Raw genomic sequence first — 19,472 nt, 5'->3', positions numbered from 1 at the left:
GCTCCTTCAGTAGTTAAAAAGACTGACGGTAGTTTTCATCCACAGTTAGTAGCATAGTTATAAAGCTAAGCTAATGGTTCAACAATAACAAAATCTTCACCCAGAAAATATTTTTTTAATCTTTTATGACAAAATACATCATTTATTTCTTTTACCAACAAAAGAAACACCATTTCCAACAACCATGACCACTTTACCTATACTACCAGTATGAATTCACTAAGTCTGTCATTAAATCTAATGTTTTTATACGCTATTAAATGTAATGTTTTTGTATGTTCATGTACTTTCTAATGTACAAACTTGATTATACACTCAAATAATTTTTAAAGCATCAACAATTCCAACAAACAACATTTCTTTCTATTAATTACGACTGTATCCATTAAGTACTAAATCTCTATATTATGGATGGTCATCAAATGTTATGGAAAGCTTGTACATGTATCATAAGAATTAATCACCATTATACCTACATTTAAGTGTTACTTCAAACAATTGTAATAAGCCCTTTTAAGTCTTCTGCAAAGTTTCAACATTATACTGTCCGCTGGATGTCCAGTACCATTAACACATTAACCCCTAGCAACAACTTTACGGGGCAGGAGGTAGTAGCCTACTGCCGAGCTTTCTAGCGTCATGGTCATGCATGATACACTAAAGTGGGTGGTATTATAGAAAGGTAGACAGATGTAGCTCTACTATGATACCAAATAATCTGGAATATCTAGTTGCACTACAAAATACAGATAGAAAAACCTCATTATTTTGGACCCGACTTCTTTAAACCCAAAATTCGCTCGTGGTCGGAATCCCATTTTGTGTCCAAATTTTAGAATTTTTTGGTCTCAAATCTAAGGCCAACCGGTATGAACTGCAAACAGACAGATGGGCATTTGGAATAAAGAGTGGTCTCCATACAAAAATAATGGCTCCGTTTAGCCAAAAAAAAAAAAAAAAGAAGTCCAACTTTTACCCTTCTGCTCATGTGCGAGTCAAATAGCCAACAAAAATCGACGTTTCTAACACCACTAAGCAGTATGTTATTGAAAGATGACTGGGGATTTGGTGTTTTCGAGTTTATTCAGAAATAGCTTTCAAACTGTTTCCTACTCGATTTACAGGCAAAATTGACAAAAAGCTCCAGGGCTTAATGTGTTAAGGATTGTAATGTTTCATCTTTAAAGTAACTTCTTGGTCAGTTCTGTTGTTTCTAACTGTAAAGAACACTCTTTCACAATGAGCACTAGTGTGTGGCATTGTAAGAATCAACAACATAACCTTGGCCAATTCAGCAAATAACAAATTTCCATGTTCATCTTTCAAACTTCCATCCATACTGTCCCTTGTATACCTAACCAAGTCATGTATTTGGCAGAATGCAAACTGCACAAATAACACACCTTTAGACATGACTGCACTGATCTGGCATGGAAACCTATCTGAGAAGTAGGCTAATCCTGACACTTCAGAATGCAGCTGAACTTTGCAGGCATCAAGATTGGCTCACTCAATGGCATTTTGGCATTTAAGTAATCACATGCTTACTGAAAGAACTTCACTACATTACTATAAGACTGCTTAATGTTTGGCTCTCTCCAATGATTTTTGCTTTTATTTGCCAGACACATTATGTTCACCCTCTTCAATTACTATTTCAGAGTTGTTCTTAACATTTTGCTCTGCACGAATGTTAACATCTTCAAGAAGCTTGCCTGTCATAGCACTTGGGTTAATAAAACAAACCAATATTTTTTTTTTAAATCCATGTTGTGACTTTCTGATCATGTGAATATTGGGGTCTTCAGCTTGAAGGATGATCAAGATTTCATCATAAATATTAACTGAGTAATTCAGAAATAAAACATACAGTTCATTTGTTGGTGACTTTACAAACTCATAGACTCCTTGTACTTTCTTTTCAGCATAGGATGCATCCATATAGACATTCTCAAATAACACCTTCTGTCTGAACATCATCCTTGTTTGAGTCTTGCGAGTCTTTTTCCTTTTTCTGGTTCTTTGTTTCAATACTTGTTTTAGTTGTTGTAGGGTTTAACGCCATTTTACAGATCTTCCCTCTGCACAAAGACAAAAATCCCTTTCTTGTACCCAGTCATAGCATTAGCATTGTCACTGCTTAAAGAAATAAAATTGTTCCATGGTACACTTTGGCTTGAGTTCACTATCAATCCAAATATGTTTTCCCCTGAAGCTGCCCCATCATGAACTGGGTTGCTCAGCAATTCAGAAATAAATGCCATGGTAACAGGATATATCGTACTAACAACAAGGAATATGCTTGCTTGTGTCCTCATTGATACATCAGTGGAGACCGTAAAGGCCCTGATCTCACTCTTTCTGCTCAGTTTGTCTTGAATAAATCAGCTAAATGAACTACCAGAGCTGTGACTTTGACTGGCTTTAAAGACTCCAGAGACTGCCAATGACATGAACAGCACAGGATGTGACATTTTTACCGCAGCCTCCAGCAAACACTAAAGTACTGCTAGAAACAATGATTTCTTTTTTTTCAAGAGACTAAAGGAGGCTGATGAAAAGAGATCGGCATGCCAAGCGAACATCACGAGTATGGGCATTAAGCTTAAAAGCCTCTAGTTTTATCTGGAGGCAAGCATATGCCCCAGCCAACATCTCCAGAATCCAATGGGTAGGGTCATAAGAAGTCAATACTGCAATTGGACTAAACAGCTGCAGACAGAAACCATTGGCTGACACACAGGAGAGGAAACACACTACCACTCTTGCTGCCTGGCAAATTCTTTTCCCAGTGAAAACTTTAGCTTAAAGTCTCAAAAGCAGTAGCAAGATAGATCTAGACAGGGTGCTGCCCAAAACGTCTCTCCTGTCTAGATAGAATCTTCTACACCTCAGTGACAGAAGGTGTTGGGCATACATCGGGAGGGGGGGAAGAGAGATAAGAAGCAGTAAATTTCAAATAACTTCCAATGCTCATTTCAGGATGAAATAATTAGCTTAGACTGAAAACAAAAGCAATACAATAGTTGCAGGTAATGCATTAATGCATTACTGCTATTAAAATTCACTTTTCTGAACAAGACTTCAAGAAATTTCCGCAAGAATTTATTCAAGAAAAAAAGTTACTTTATTTGCAAATTTAACCTACAAAGTTTAATTCAAATACTACAAATGGGACTAGAAGCAAAGACAAATTTCATTATAGACAGATAGACAGACAGTATTCAACAGGGTAATGAAAACAACCCTACTCTTTGCAAATGTATAATTATTTTTTTTAACTGGGTATATAATGAAAACAATAATAGTAATTGAAATGTAGCTGTAAAAGACATAATTAAACATACCTTTGTAACAAGCCAGAGTTAGGGCACTCTCTTTAAACTCGTTGGAATGAGTGTTTATGCCAGCTCCCGCCTGAAGCAATAACCTCGCTACACTTACATGGCCAGCACTGGCAGCTTCCATTAGAGGTGTGTGCCCATTCTCATTGTGCTGCTCCACATTGGCCCCACTGTCAATCAAAACCTGCACAACATCCTCATATCCACCACATGCTGCATAGTGGAGTGGGGTGTTGCCTACAAAGTAGAGATAAAAGAGAGTTGTATGACCCTACTGCAACTCTACAGATTTAAAGCTGAATTAATACACATTCTACAGAATACCAGTTTTGTCCATGAACAGTAACAGCATCCAACTTTTTCTATGTGAATTTCATCAACTTCAGCAATAAATCTTTAGCACAAAATCTAAATGCTGACATGCACCATCAGGACTTTCTGTCAAAAAACAATTCAAATAAGAGTACACACATAAAAACAAAATGTCCCTATGCAGAATCTTCAAAAAGTCAGATTTGCATAAAACTTCCTAAGAGTACAACTTGGCAAGATCTGCTTGTTAATATTTCAATGCACTTTTTCTACTGGGTTTGCTAACAATGCTAAACAATAAGGCTCAAAATTAGAGCAGAGATTGTACTTAAGTTTAAATGGTTCAAGAAAGTGGGGTCAAAAGTGAATTCCATGTTCTGGCATCTATTAATGGCAAGCAAGGCTAATAACTTCATTAATGAAACTGTTTTTCTTGGGATTTTAGTCCCATCACAAGTTTTAATGTTAATTATATCAAAGTATGCATGTGATCACACACCCCGAAAACAACTAAAAGATGGTCAAGAAATCTGAGTTACTATGATGCTTTCCAGCATACTAAAATTATGGCAAGTCTTCAGACTGGAAATCCCTTTTATTATTTTGTGCCCCATGAGACGTGCAACGTTTCTGGTGTCCCAATGCTTACAGACACAATCAGCAAGATTTCCAAACATCACACAGCTGTGACCAGCTCTTGTTCAATTAACACGTCTAAAAATAATATCAGTGACCATGTCTGAATGGCATCATTTCTACAAAAGTGAAAGGTGTTAACTCTGTTCAATATTTATTCTGAAAAAGTCATTTAAGTTTGTTGTCTATCATAATTATATGAGGAAGTTATTTGATGACAAATACACATTATTTGTACCAGAATGCTGTTTGCCAATTTTGGTTCAAACTGACCAGTGGTTTTTGAAAAGTTAAAATAAATACTGACAGACAACAGGCCAAATATGATGGAGATTTCACAGACCGTAACCTCACTTTGCCTTATTTCCTGATGAGCTAAAAACTAGGGAGTCCAAATCTTGTTTGTTTTACACATTTCTGAATCAAAGGCTTCCCTATGCTGTCAATAAAAACGCTGAGTAAATGTCTGTCCTGATAAGTTTAGTTGTTAATTAAATAAATAACAGAACATTTATACCAATCAAGCAACATCAATTATCATATACAGCAATTTGATATACTAATCATGTCAGAACAGGATATATCCAAAAATTGTCCACTTGCATGAACTGGGCTTATGAGACAATTAACTTTATCTCACATTTTTCATAAACTTCTGAGCAATTGGCAGCAAATATTTATTGCGTGCCAAAATGTTCAACCTATCAAAAGATGCAGGACAATTGATTTTTCTTACGAAGTTAACTACTGCAAGATGGAATACACATTTCTGTATCATGTCTATGAAATTTTTTATACAATCTCAATTTGCTCCCCAATCAATGAGGGAAAACCCCCAGATCTATCAACAAGTTCAGATATAACAACATATTACCTCAACATTTGTTTCCATAATGGTAACATAATCAAAATATGCTGCATGATCAAAATTACAAATAAATGTTCTGTGAAGTCTTCAAACCTAACTTGGTTCTACATTATCTCATTAGTTGTAAATGAATTGAAGGCTATTAGTTGATGTCCACCGTGAATGTCACAGATCAGCTAGTGGGATTACCTGCACAATCCTGACTAAGGCAGGAAAATACAAAGTAGACTTCATTATGAAACAAGACTGGTGCACTGGTTTTTCTTTGAATCTTACTATTATAAAGTTAGTAAATTCAATTCCAAAGCTGGACCACGCAAAAACTTTGAAATGGAACTAAGCATCGAGTTTAGAGCAAAGTGTGAAACTATCACTTATAAAAACGGATGTCAAGAGAAGTTCTTTACCTGCTGAGGACTGTGCATTCACATCTGCCCCATGGTTGATTAGAAGTCTGACTATATCTACATAACCTCCACTGGCAGCTTCCATCAGAGGGGTGCAGTCTCCTTTTATCCCCCGATCCTCTACATTTGCCTTCATTGCCAACAAAACCTATATGTAATGGGAATAAATCTTGTTAGATACACAGAAGTTTATCTTCACTAGGACTGGTGTATATACACTATAAAAGGATAAGACAGTTATTTGTTTTATTACTTTTATTTGTTCATTCTGACACTGAAAAATATACCCAAAGATAAAGCAAACATCCTCACACCCCATTCAGACTTGAAATGATGCTGATTGGTCATGTCAAAAATCACTAACCAACAAGGAGACCAATAAAGGAATAACCTATTGCATGGTCTTGTAAGAAAGCAAAAAACAAAGAATTATGGAACTCAGTCAAATTATAATCCATTATGCTACAGTGTAAGGAGAAATTAACTTTTTTCTATTTCATGTTTGTATGTGTGCATGTAACAATGACTTGAGGTATTACGCTTCTGAAACATGTACAAATGCAAGTTTCATAGATGATGTTCCTGCTAAAGAAATATTATAATTGAGCGTATGTATGTTCTTTTACAAAAACATCCCTTGCTTGTAAAACCTTTCAGACATGTACATTTTGGTCCATGTTTAATAAACAAATCTACCTGAGCCAGTTCATAGTATCCTGCTGAACATGCTAAGGACAAAAGAGAATCCCCCTCCTCAGTTGTTTCATGAACACTTCCTCCCTCTCGCAGCAGTTTTCGTACAGTTGGTACATCTCCATCACTGCAGGCTTCAGCTAAAGACCTGGAACTGCAAGATCAAACGATGAAGACAAAATTCTTGTCAATTCAATATTTTTTCCTTTTCTCATACCAAAGCAGCCCCCCCCCCTTTAATACCATCAGAAATTCATCATTTCTGCACACACAAAAATAAAAGTAGGCCCACCAAGAGAGGTGGCATCTGGTGTGAGGAAAAAAGGTAACACTTCTCTAGCTTCATGGCTTTGACAACACCATTCTGGAACAATCTAATGCAGGTTACTCAAAGATCGTCCTTATCCAACAGTTAATTCAATGTTTCTAAATGAAGTAGAGCAGAATAACAAGACCTCTTGTTTTCTCTATCTCTCTTTACCCTTTAAAAGTTAAATATAGTTCCATTTACATTCTTTACTATCACTACTCTGTAAAGAGAATATATGTGAACTGAACAGACAAGGTGTAAGACCACCTAATATAAAGTTGTAAACACTAGATTTGTCAGTAAGCAAGAACTTACAGAATATCCCCATGCAAGATATAAATATAAATAAACCAATTTTGAGAAAAGAAGGTGACAAAGCGGACTATTTTCTGATGCACAATCTCTTGTCATGACATCTCTGTCAATGAGATCTTGACCAATCAATAGTATGCTGGACAGACACAAGCATACAATTTGTAATAAAATAGGGATAACTCTTAAAATGTTGGTCAAACTCACTGCTTTACAGGGCACCAAACAAGCCAACTCCAGTATACCCACACACGTAACCTTTTTCTTTTTGTATGTGCAATAATTAGGCAATGGTTCTGTTCACTTGAAAGAATTCAGACTTTTTACTTTAAAAGTAAATAAGAGAAGTCAATTAAATGCTGATCTTATTTATGCAACAGAAATGTAAATAATGAGAAAACAAATCATTTTCATGTCTGCATTAATTATATTTTTTTTAAAGACAAAACCAATTCTTTCCATGATAAATTCAGTGATGAACAGTTCTTGGATGATTAAAAAAAAGGCCTGGGTTATAATTTTGGAGAAAAATTTGGCCACAAGAGAGTAAAATTTGAAGAAGAATGATTTTGTTCAAATAAAAAATATTTCAAATTGGAATAACAGCCTATCTGCATATGGATTTAGGTCTCTCATGGCCCTCAAGGAAGACAATAATTGCAATACATACCTGTCCATGCTCCCTAACTGGCCCTGCTGTTCTGCCCTCATTCTATGCAGGGCCTGGGCTGCCTCGTCAAGGGCACAGCTGACCGAAGACGTCAGTTTGCGCAGAACATCAGGGTCAGTTAGGGCTTTACCATCTGCTGTGGATAGCTTCCCTATACCTGAAATGGAGAGCTCATTTTGAGGCCATAATGGAAGGTGATAAAGGTTATAATTTGGATATCAAAATGATAGTTATTGAAATGCTTGAGCTTAATCTTAATTATACAAGAATGATAAGTTTCAATGAATTGATCATCATATAATGGGCATGTATCTAGTTCATCCCTCTTGACAAGGCTACCCACTGATGATTCTGTTATAGAGCCATGTGGCAGTCCCATTTTCCATTGGTGACCCATGAATTATTTTCTCCTTCAAATAAACCAATCGAAAGTGTGTCAATCTTGCTTGCCATAAATGTTATCTCATTCTGTTTATATCCATTACATGTGTTACTAAATTGGAAGCCTAATTTTTCCTTTTTACCAAAAGGTCATCTTAACCATACAAAAGACACACACTGCTGTTAAGTAAATTTACTCATAATAAGTCAGGGTCCAACCTGGACACTATCATCTGGATGAAACTACCTCTCCAGTCAGAACAGGTGAAGTCATCCAAGGTCTGTTCAACATAAAAGGTGCACAATGTTTGACTCCAAACACAATTTTCCAGACAAAAGGTATCCTGAAGGATGCCAACTTAGGCTGTAACTCTTTTAAATGATAATATGAAACACAATTTAAATTAAACTTGTTCAAGGTATGATTCATGTAGAGCTATATACACAACCAGTTGCAAAGTCACATGGACCATATTTTATGGAAAACAACATCAGATGCACAGACAATCTGGGGTGCTATTATTCTTGTAAACAATGTTCTGGACAGCAGGAAATTAAATTCACTCAATGTCTTTTCAATATGAAGCCATATTTCAAATTTGGTCAACATCCCAAAAAGTTCTGTGAAGTTATCTTACAAAAGTCAATGTCAAAAGAACAAGCAATCAGAATGTAACATTTCCAAATGTGACAAATACACTTAGGACACATGAAAATCTCTGTGTCAAAGTTCAGAAGATATTTAATGGTTTTTGAGCTATGCTGGTTACTAGTAACATCCCATGTGAAGATACCAAGTTATTTGTTAAGGACGATAACTCTCCATTCAAGATAGAATTGATAAGACAAACCCCCCAAAAGATAAATCTACATCTTTGACACAGTATACACAATGAGCCAGGCCCGGCCCTAGGATGTGCAGGGCCCAAGGCAGCAAGCAATGAGCATATGGCCCCAAGCAAAAAATACTGCACTGCATAGTTGATTTCCTGAAAACACGGGGTCCAAGGTGGTTGCCTTGTTTGTCTTGCCCTTGGGCCAGGCCTGCACTGAACTGCATCAGAACATACTGGAAGGTTACTGAGCTAAGCTGCTGACAAGGATCTGCTGCAGTGGAGATTTAATACCGTTGGGAAATGGTCAGTAACTATATCCAAATTGGACATGAAAAGACAAAACCTTTAATAAGCAACTCTGCATGTAGTAGGCAATTCACCTACCAGATGGAATTTAGTTATATGCAAGAGTTGCAAAGCTTTGCTGGCTACAAATAAAACCCATGTGAAAACAGGAAGTTAATTGTCATATGGCCACAACTCTATGAAAAATGTAGTTGATGAGACAAAACCCACAAAAGGTACATCAAGATCTCTTGGATGATGCACATACCAAACTGCATCAGAATACATGGAATGGTCCCTAAACTAACAGACTGCCTTGGATCCACAATTTAAAGCCTTACCTCTCCTCAGTGATGCACAAAGAATGCACCAGAAATCATTGTTAGAGCAAAGGCTGAACCTGACACTGATAACTCATCCATGGGTGAGAGTAAGTAGTCAGAATTGCCATCTTTCCCACAGCTACCAGAGCAGTTATGTGACTGCTGATTTGGCTGCTGAGGATAATTAACCAGTTTGCAGGAATCTCAAGTCAGATATTGGTCATACTGATACGATAGATAAAGGTACCTGTTGTTCTAGCATTCAAGAACTTTTGGGTAATGTCTAAATAACTGGTGTTGAGACTTCAGAAACATAAATGGAACAACCAGAAGAGCTTAAGAACTATCTAGCTTATACACTGATTCCCTTGAATTCAAATCCTATTCAATGGTGGAAAACTCATGAGCAAAGATATCCCAAATTAGCTAAGCTTGCTAAATCATTATTGTGCCTCCAAGCAACAAGTGTCCCTTCTGAGAGGGTGTTTTCCACTACAGGAGATATAGTCCATGCACAACATGCAGCCAATAAACCAAATCATGTTGATGCTCTTATCTTCTTAAAATAATATATGAAAATCCATAAAGCGATTTCAAAGGCAATTTACTGAGTAACGAGACAATGAAAAGAACAATCTGCAGTTTTATGCATTTTGTATTTATGAAAAAGTAAACCACAAACTGTTCACTGTTCAGACAAAAGACTTCACCTGGAACTCATTTTATTTCCGTTAGGTTGCAACTATTGTAATGCACTTTATTCAATTTCTCACTCTTTTTAATTCCGTAATTAAATAATTTTAATTGCTTTTTTGCAGTTTGCATTCATTTTATTTCAATAATCAGTAATCTGTCATTCTGTTTTAAATCAATATATTGCATTATTTCACTTCATATTTTTTAATATATTGCAATTTTTAATTCAATAACCATCCCTAATGTCCATGCACAAATTGTATCACTAAAAAACATTGTTTCAATTCATTTTGAAATTCCCATGAATACTGGTGGAAAGGAACCAAAGTTGGCTTCCTTATGTCATCTGACTCTCTGTGTGTGTGTACACGGACTTAAAATAACCCAATACTGGCTTCCAAGGACAGCTTGCTTTGTAATAAAATAATCTTTGTATCTGATATCCTGCTCGCTACAATGAGTTGTATATATTCACCACCCAAGCTTCTATCTGTTTGCTATCTGTAATCATAATTGATACAAATGGGCGTTGATGTTTGCAGGATAAATAGTATACACAACATTAACTTGCTTTAATAATACCTTTTTTAACCCATGCTAGTAAAAAGATTGTCATTTGCACTCAGCAAATGTATTTTCACATAATTTTTATTTGCAAGATAATGTCATATACTTAACCTGGATATAATGTAATCCTGTTTATTTGATAACCTTACACTGTGTCATGCACGACATGCATGGCAGGAGCCTTGAAACAAAACAATTGGTTGATATCTCTCCCTCTCTAAATATGTCAAAGTTTTAGAAAACATTTCCAGGTACAAGTCAACATTAACAATTGGTTACCCAGGTACCCAATCAAAGGGAAATTAAATGTGTACAAACATGAAGTTAAGCCAACATTTTTTAAATGCACAGTATCCTATAAATATTACTTAATGTCATCTGGGCCACGAGTGGCAGAGTCGTCTAAAGCGCTCTCCATTACAGATCAATGCCATCTCACCTCTGCATGGGTTCGAGTCTCAGATTCGGCCAATGTGGGTATGAGAAAGCTCAACAGTAGTTTCTTGTGGGTCAGTGGTTATATCAGGGGTTTTCCCGGGTTCTTCCTCCATCATTAACACTGGCCGCAATGTATAGCCTTATCATGTGCTGAAAAATGGCGTTAAACCCTACAGCAACAACAACAACTTAATGTCATCTGGTATAAAGTCCAAGAATTCATTCTCATTATCTGATAAGTTCTGAAATCTTCCATCATCATCTAGTAATCGTCATGGTCATTTCATAAATATCTTCTGGCTCCCTTTCCTTGGCCTCACTGTCAAGTGGACCTTTATTTAGAGACTGTGCTGGAGCTCTGAATTCAAGGTTGCAACTGAATACGTCAGTTGTGCAGCAAGATCAAATAACAAGCCTCTGTATTTTGCACTTTACTACAATGGCAGCTCGATCAAAGAGCAGTCACGTGGGAAAACATGGGATTCAGGTCAATTATTTACTGGATGAGGAAGACCTCTGCTACGCACTGCGAAAATACATGTATTTGCAGCTCAGTCCAAAGGATTGACAACTTGAAAACAAAGTTGGTGCTGCCTTTACAAGTGCTAGCAGAAAACTTGTATACAGTAAATGGTACCCTATGGCTGATGTTATTAACTGGGTTATTATCAACATGCAGGTACCCATGTGCCAGGATATCTGATGGCATCTTTATCCCCTCTCCTCCCTTCTCTCGCTCTTGTTTGCAATTTTGTTGGATCTAGTTTTCAGTCTGGTAACATATTCAAACCTCTGAGGACAACCAACCATGATTTGTTTCTCTATATTCACAACAGTGAACAATGTCATGTGTTATCGGACATAAGTGATACACACTACAGTATGGTTACACATGCCATATATAGAGTTCATGGATATTTTATCTTTAATCAATTGCGCATGATACAAAAAGAGGATTTTTTTATTAACAAAACAAGATTAATTGCTTTCATTTTATTATCCAAGAAAGAGTTCTGTTTACTTTATTGTAACAGGTTGGTGAAGGGGGTGGGCATGGCAAATTCAACACAAATTTATCTTGCTCAAGTTTTGGGACATATGGCCTAGAAGAAAGACATCACACATTCTAGGACAGGGGAAAAAACATCACACATTTTATCATATCCCAAGATCAACGGTAAATATGGTACATGTAATTGCATAAAATCATTTAGTTTTTAAATGAATGACTGAAAAGCTTATCAAAAGTAAACTGCTCAATCCTACACTAAGAATCAAAGATGTTTAAACTCTTTCTCCCAAGCTCAGGGAACAGACTAATAAACAAGTAGTGGACGGTTTATTATCAAGGATGTTCGTAATAATTTTGTTGAAAAAAAGGGACTAACTTATCATCAAGTATGAGTAGCTATTCATGGAACAATTTCGGTAGTAGTTATAATGATATTGAAGCATTAGCTGCATAACCTATTTAAACCTTGAAAACAAACCTGCTGCTTCAAGCAAAGCCTCCAATCTTGCATGTGTCTCGGGATCAACTGTCACTGTCTGTAAATTTGCCCCCTCGATGGTTTCCCGTGTCAAGAGAAAACCTGGCTCCAGTACTTGATCTCTCTCATCTAGGTCCTGATCAAGGCTGAAAGAATCCACCTGAAAAACAATAGTACTCATGGTGGGAATCAATTTATAAATATTTTACAAGACCATGGTTCCCACATTTCAATATTGCATCCACTGAAAAGTTAATCAATGCAAACAGTGATACTACACATGCATGAACCACCTTCACATGATACCCACAGTAAAAAGTTTGCCTTAAAAAGAGAAGTAGCATATAATATTGCCCAAAAATGTATAGGCAGGATAATATCATCCCAAGAACATGCTTGTAAGTGGGATCCAATTGCACTTAGAACAGACAGAAATCTGCTGAAGCATAATGCATGTTTATATTAACTACAGGTACATACAAACATTTGAACTTTATAAATGAAATAGATGTATGCATTATATACGACTCATCTTATGTTGCAAACTCAGATCATAGGATATTAGTAGTAGAAATGCCATTCACTAAATGACCATTACATAACTATTATGATAAAAATAATATACATCTTACAGATATAAATAAAACCTGATGTTTCTTTTTTAAAAAAATAAAGAGAAACTGCAGATGAAGGAAAAGAAGATAAGCTCAATTTGGGTGACAAAGACCTGAGAACAAGTGAAGCAATATCTACTGGATACTGAAGTACTGCATCATATAAAGCTGTCAAAATGATAGGAAAAGTCAATTGGGTACTCATCTATCCTAATGATTGGTTACCTGCATACCTGATCAAAGGGAAATTATATTAAATGTGAATCTAGACCTGCCAACCCTAACGAGACTGTCTCAGTCAGACGGTTCATTTTTCCCCATAAGTCTGACCAGTTTTCAGTCAGGTATAACAAAATATCATAAACTGCCATTGCAAAACTGGAACGGTAAACATTATGTTCAACAGAAAAGTTTGTAAAATATATGTAGACAGATATTATTTACCTTCAGTTCCAAACCCTATGCAGCTCAATGGCTTGTTGCTATTTCTCAACTAGATGTCAGACTGAGTTTTTCCCATTTCACATGAAGACGACAATGTTTAATCTTCGCTAAAAGGCTGTGAAGTCCAAATTGTGAATGCTTTATTACTTAACTGTCAAATTCCTCTTTCAAAATTTGTAAAGTGATATTCATTTGTCCTTTTTATGGTGCAACATGTTCTCCAGTTTAACTAAATCCTGCTCCTGTAAATTTGTCCATCATTCAACATCCACAGGTCACATCGATAACGCCCATTTATCTTAATATTTGTTGCCACGTTTTTCAATATAAATCAGTCTGCTAACTCTGTGTATCAAACTATAATGAATCAGTGACATATGATTTAAAATTTTTAAAAAAACATCTTTTTTCTTGAAAACGTGTCATCTACTTCTACTATAGATGGAAAATAAGTAAACTGTTAGAAGAACATAGCCAAATGGCTGCATACATCTGATATATAAGATCAGTAGAAGGCATATGAAGGATAACTAAAAAGGTACTCTAAAGCTAATTTTATTACCCAAGTAATTATAAATCAGCATATACCCCAAGTACTCAGGTACCTGTTGACAGCTTTAGTGAGATATACTTCATCTTCTGGCAGTTACAAAATATTACAGCACGATGCTCATTAGTTTTTATGATGTGCCCAACTGGTTATATTTCACTAATGCAACCAATCAATTAAAAGTCTACACTATTAAAGTTCCCATTTTTTAAAGCTCTCGCCATGTACACCCGATGCCAACAACCAAAAGATTAAAAGAGGTGAAAATACATCATCCTGGTTGGGCAATTTTTTTATACAGCCTAGATAAAAGGCACAAATGATTTGTCTTCCTTCTTTTCTGCTGCAACTGGACAGCTTCACCATACAACCCCTTCTCAAAAGACACTTCACCCAATTTACTTGTGACCTTTGATCCTATTAATGGATTTCTCTTTTAAAAGTTCTAGTAATTATACTAAATTGTTTTCTGCCACATTTTTTTTGGTGGTGGCAGAGAACCACCATATATAATCTGAATCAATGACAGATGGTCCACCCTGCAGTAATTCTTTTCTTTGGTTGGCGTGCAAATAATGTACAAAATCCATATAAGTCTATTCCGACTCTTCTGTTGACTCAGCATTTTATGATTTTTAAGATTAACCTTTTAACTAATCCCTGTCAGATCTGATCACATGTATCATCAGCAACTCCTGACCTGCAATCCTATGCATGTATTTTGTCATTTACAATAGTATCCTCTGGCATAACCCATAATCATGAGAACAGAAGGAAATGGATAGAGCATGTTATAAAAGGTATTTTAAAAAATGACTGGCATGTATGTTCACATGTTCCTATATTAATATTTATAATTACCATTGTAAATAACAAATATTGTAATTAATACAATTGCACAAGTCACAAAAGTTCAATGCAAATGAATCGTGGTGTTTAAATGTGTGTGTGTGTGTGTGTGAAAGGATCCCAACATCTTAATTAAATAGTAAACAACTGAAGCTTTGCCTGGTCTTTTGTATATTATCTAATGATAAATTATGTAAAGTAACAGGGGTAGACAAATCCATTGTTATCACCGTGCAAGAAGCTTTGAAAAATTGGTTGCCAGTAAAATTACAGCAATCACAATTATTCGTTTTTTTTCCACACACAAAGAATCTTTCAAAATGCATGACTGACAAATGGTCAAGAAGGCTGTAAAATCTGGTAGCCAGTAAAATCATGTGGTTGCCCATATCTTAAATTTAATCACGCAATTCCACTTAAAATGAGTATTCCACAGCAAATCAATTTTTGATGCAAATGTGAAGCAAATTATAAACTTCATTTTCAGGGATGGCACTGACTTTAAAATAGCGGTCACAAAAAAAAATGCCTATCTCAATATTTTGTCTGCAATTTTCAAAAAATGTCACCAATTCCATAATACAGTACTATCCATTTATCTTAACAGTCTCAGGACCAAGATAATATTGTCGACATAAGCAGAGGTTTAGATAAGTAAGGGGTGGGAGCTGAAAATAAATTGACATTTCACATACATGTGAAATTTTCTAAGAGATGGTCTGTTGTCAATGACTAGGATTTATGCAGAGAAAAAGAAAATAGAAATTTTTATTAAATGAAAACAGCTAATCTGAAATACTCTTGTATGTTGACAACTTACACTTGTGTAGTACTCCACAATGGGTTAAATAATATATATGCATCTATGAATTTGAGTATTCGATCATGTTAGAAAATTCTTCTATCAGTCAAATCCTGTTAGAAAAAACACAACTAAAACGTATATATAAAAAAGGTAGTCCTCATTTGATCTCTATCCCACTGTCAACATACACATTTCACTCTGATATTTATTATCCTAGTAGCACGTGGCTGCACAGTTGTTTATATGCTACATGTACATGAACTTAAATTGGCCTAGATTTTGGTCAGCCAGAGATAACTACCATGATGCAGAGGCTACCAAGGGCATGAGGATAATAGGAAAATGAAAACAAATTTAAAAAGTTTAACATTCTTGTGAGATGTCCCACCTTCATTTAACTCATCAGCCAGATATCTACTGTTTCAAAATATTGGTACTTTGATTTGGGTTTTGGTAGTGATTGTCAAACATGAACATTTTTGTTGCAAACAGGAAACTTTCACTGCTCAGTATGTTCCAATCATTTTGAAAAATGAAACAGTGCTTTTATTTAAGTTTGCTGCTGATGTCCTTTGATCAAAGGTCTTCAGCTTGCTTTGATGAAGATTCAAGTGTTATTGAAGGCATTGCTAAAGGCTCAAGGACCAAACAAATGCCGACTTGTTACTGCTGCGGCAACATCAAATAATTGTAAAACATTGAGACAGTTTTTTTTTCATTTGCTTAGTATATACAGAACGACTGATGCTTCAAAGGTAACCAGTTTTCTAAAAGGAAATGAACTGCCACGGTAGATTGTAGTCATACCCGTTCCAAACTTCAGATTGTATCAAGTGAGGCAACATGACTATTTGGGTTATGTTATAGCACCGAGTACTAAGGCCAGACATCAGCATAAGCAGATAATGATATAATGATGCCATGTTAGGGTCAATATGAGCAAAGGATTTGTTTATGTAACAACAGATTCTAGTGCAATCTTATATTCAAGTTTGTAGCTTCCTGTCATGGTGCTTTGAATTTATCAACTCTAAACCCAAGACTGTATATACAATTTTTAACAGCCAAAAATATTGTCACCAAAAAAATAGTTATGTCACAAATAAGGGAAAAAACTGCAATTTGCAACATTGACAAAGCCCAGCATGATCCCAATATATGACAACAAAATATGATTTAATCAAAAGCAGGATTTTAATATTTAGTACTCATCAGTTACCCCCCATATGCACCCGAAGCACAAAGGAACTCCATCATCATAAAAAAACAATTTGAAACTGAATTTACTACCATCTCTGCATGTGGCTATTTATGAATGGCAGCCAGTCGAAGGTACTGGAGTAAAAATTTGTTTCAAATGTCTCCTCTCTAGACAGTTGTTTTGCAATACCTTAATCAATGTCCAGGAAATAAACATTCATGTTGCTTAACCTGTTGCAGTAGCAGCGCTGTATAACCATATGACTGCAGAGAGTAGGATTATACCCATGACTCACTCTGTCTGGTAGTATTAAATCTTTAGTATAAATAATAATGCCTGGCATAATTAACAATTAACAAACTCATGGGTTGCTCATACAAACTGATTTATAAATCCCAGTAAACAAACTCATTACGAACCATAGCAAACAAAATATAGTTGCCCTGCCAGACTGACTGATAAACCTGGCTCCTTAAGGTAAACTTTAGTTATCCCAGACTGCTGGGCAATGGAGTTTTATTTTTATTGTAGTAAGATGGTACAAGATTCCAGCTACATTCATCTGTTCCAGTTAATGTAAGCCTCTCTTGATGGAGTGGTGCTCTTAACCTGGGTTAAGCTGCTTTCCATGCATGAAGCAACAAATTGAATTGGAGGTCAGAACTGCTAAACACATGGTGATCAATGAAGACAGAATTACTACTACAAACTGAGTGTTTAAATAGATTTAGTGATATGATCTGAATAAAATGGGATTCAACTTGCTGTATGGACAAGATCAATTAAAATAATTTTATTTACTACTCACATGCTGTCAGAGGATTCCAATTTCCGCAAGGCGGATCAGTCATCATCGATTCTGCTTTCACAGAGGATTTTTTCTCTGCTACTGGCAATCAACTCTGAACATTTTTTTTTTAAATGGCAGACTTGTTGACCTATTCAGTAGCTTGCTATAATGGTGTACATTTTTTAACTTAACACAAAATCTATGATTTCATTAATAATTTAAAAATTAACAGTAATGACATTGTCACAATCACTGACAAACTCTGATACCTACCTCATTATAAAAAAGACAAAACAAAAACAAAAAACAATTTGTCACAACAACACACACTAACAAAGACAATAATAAATTTGTGCGAGAATTTGTATAACAGGGACAATTAAAAAGAAGAAAAGTCGCAATGCACTTCGTTCAAATCAAAGGAGGTTGAACAGTATTGTGTATAAAAAGAATATGAATGACCCTTATGATAGAACGAAACAAAAGAACCACCACTTTTATACTTTGTTATATAATACGATTTTTAATTAATCTTCATCAAAACACTACTCGCTGTTGCTAAGTATGACGAAATACTGTCCGTGCAAGCAAATAAGCTTTATACCAATCAAACAAAACGACCCGAACATCGAACATGACTGGGTCACATGGTCGAAAGTTTCCTGTCGCTCATCTGCAAATTCGTCTAATTACATATAAAGACTCAAACGAAAAACTTAAGCATCTTTTATGATTATATACCTCTGATACTTCTTCATCGTCACTACATGATATTTCTTGACTAAAATTCGACTGTGGGGTCTCAAGTATAACATTTTCATCCGAAGTCGATGACTGGACAAACGTATGACTACCCTGTTCCAATTCAACCTTTTTCACTTCTCTGTTTAAATCATTGCTTTCATTTTGCTCAGCATTCTGCATCATTGCGAACAATTTCTGCTTTCCTAATGGCGTCCTTCAGAGACAATATAACAGATGGCAATTGCAAAATTATAATAAGAAATCATTAAGTTGCCACCTTGACCGCCATTACAATGTTCTCAATGTCCCGGATGAAGCTCTCTGCGCAGGAGCAGACAACTGCTGTAGATCTCGACATGGCATTGTGCATGCGTGTGTTAGTGCATTTGTAGCGAATCTTTAAATGATTAATTATTTAAATAATTACAACATGAACTCCAAACCATAAGCATGTAATAACCAGTCTTAATTCAATTATGTTTTGATGGTGGGTTTATTGTTGTGATTATTATTCAACCTTGGACGCTGTAGTTAAATAGATTAGTAAACATAGATATGTGTACTTTAAATGTTTCGAGGCAATATCAGTGGATCAATAGTTGGGATAGACATTCCAAATCATTTCAGGGAGAACTTCTAGTACCCCATACAAAGAATCAAATAAAAAAATAAATAAATAAAACTGTTTCCTGTTTAAACTGTATACTTAAATGTGAACTACACAGAGAGGGGCAATTTTGCGTTGAAACGCTGTCATATTCAGAAATCTTTTAAAACGCTACAAAATATTAGTGACAATACTTATTACGAAACTTCATCGAAGAATGTGGAGATACTTTGTTTGCTAGTCGAGGTAATAGTATTTTTGTACACTTTCTCTACTACTTGTGGGGCTAGTATAGAGGTT

At 35.6% G+C, this 19,472-nt stretch overlaps 1 protein-coding gene across 3 annotated transcripts in view; it reads right to left on the bottom strand.

Moving 5' to 3' along the window:
- Positions 1–18,870, bottom strand: part of LOC149805809 (ankyrin repeat domain-containing protein 17-like) — a 141,076-nt gene extending 122,206 nt beyond the window's left edge. For all 3 annotated transcript variants that reach the window (XM_089950509.1, XM_089950510.1, XM_089950511.1), the window contains exons 1-6: positions 18,563–18,870; positions 12,569–12,728; positions 7,553–7,709; positions 6,264–6,414; positions 5,568–5,715; positions 3,348–3,581 (exon numbers count right to left, since the gene is read on the bottom strand). In XM_089950509.1, coding sequence (XP_089806635.1) covers positions 3,348–3,581; positions 5,568–5,715; positions 6,264–6,414; positions 7,553–7,709; positions 12,569–12,728; positions 18,563–18,748 — 1,036 coding nt within the window. In that variant the 5' untranslated portion in view covers positions 18,749–18,870. The remainder of the gene's footprint in view (positions 1–3,347; positions 3,582–5,567; positions 5,716–6,263; positions 6,415–7,552; positions 7,710–12,568; positions 12,729–18,562) is intronic.
- Between the last annotated feature and the right edge of the window lie 602 nt (positions 18,871–19,472).

Source organism: Sinohyriopsis cumingii, chromosome 2 (genome assembly GCF_028554795.1).
Source record: "Sinohyriopsis cumingii isolate HCF-2022 chromosome 2, ASM2855479v2, whole genome shotgun sequence".
Taxonomy (NCBI): domain Eukaryota; kingdom Metazoa; phylum Mollusca; class Bivalvia; order Unionida; family Unionidae; genus Sinohyriopsis; species Sinohyriopsis cumingii.
This window is presented reverse-complemented; position numbering and strand designations above follow the sequence as displayed.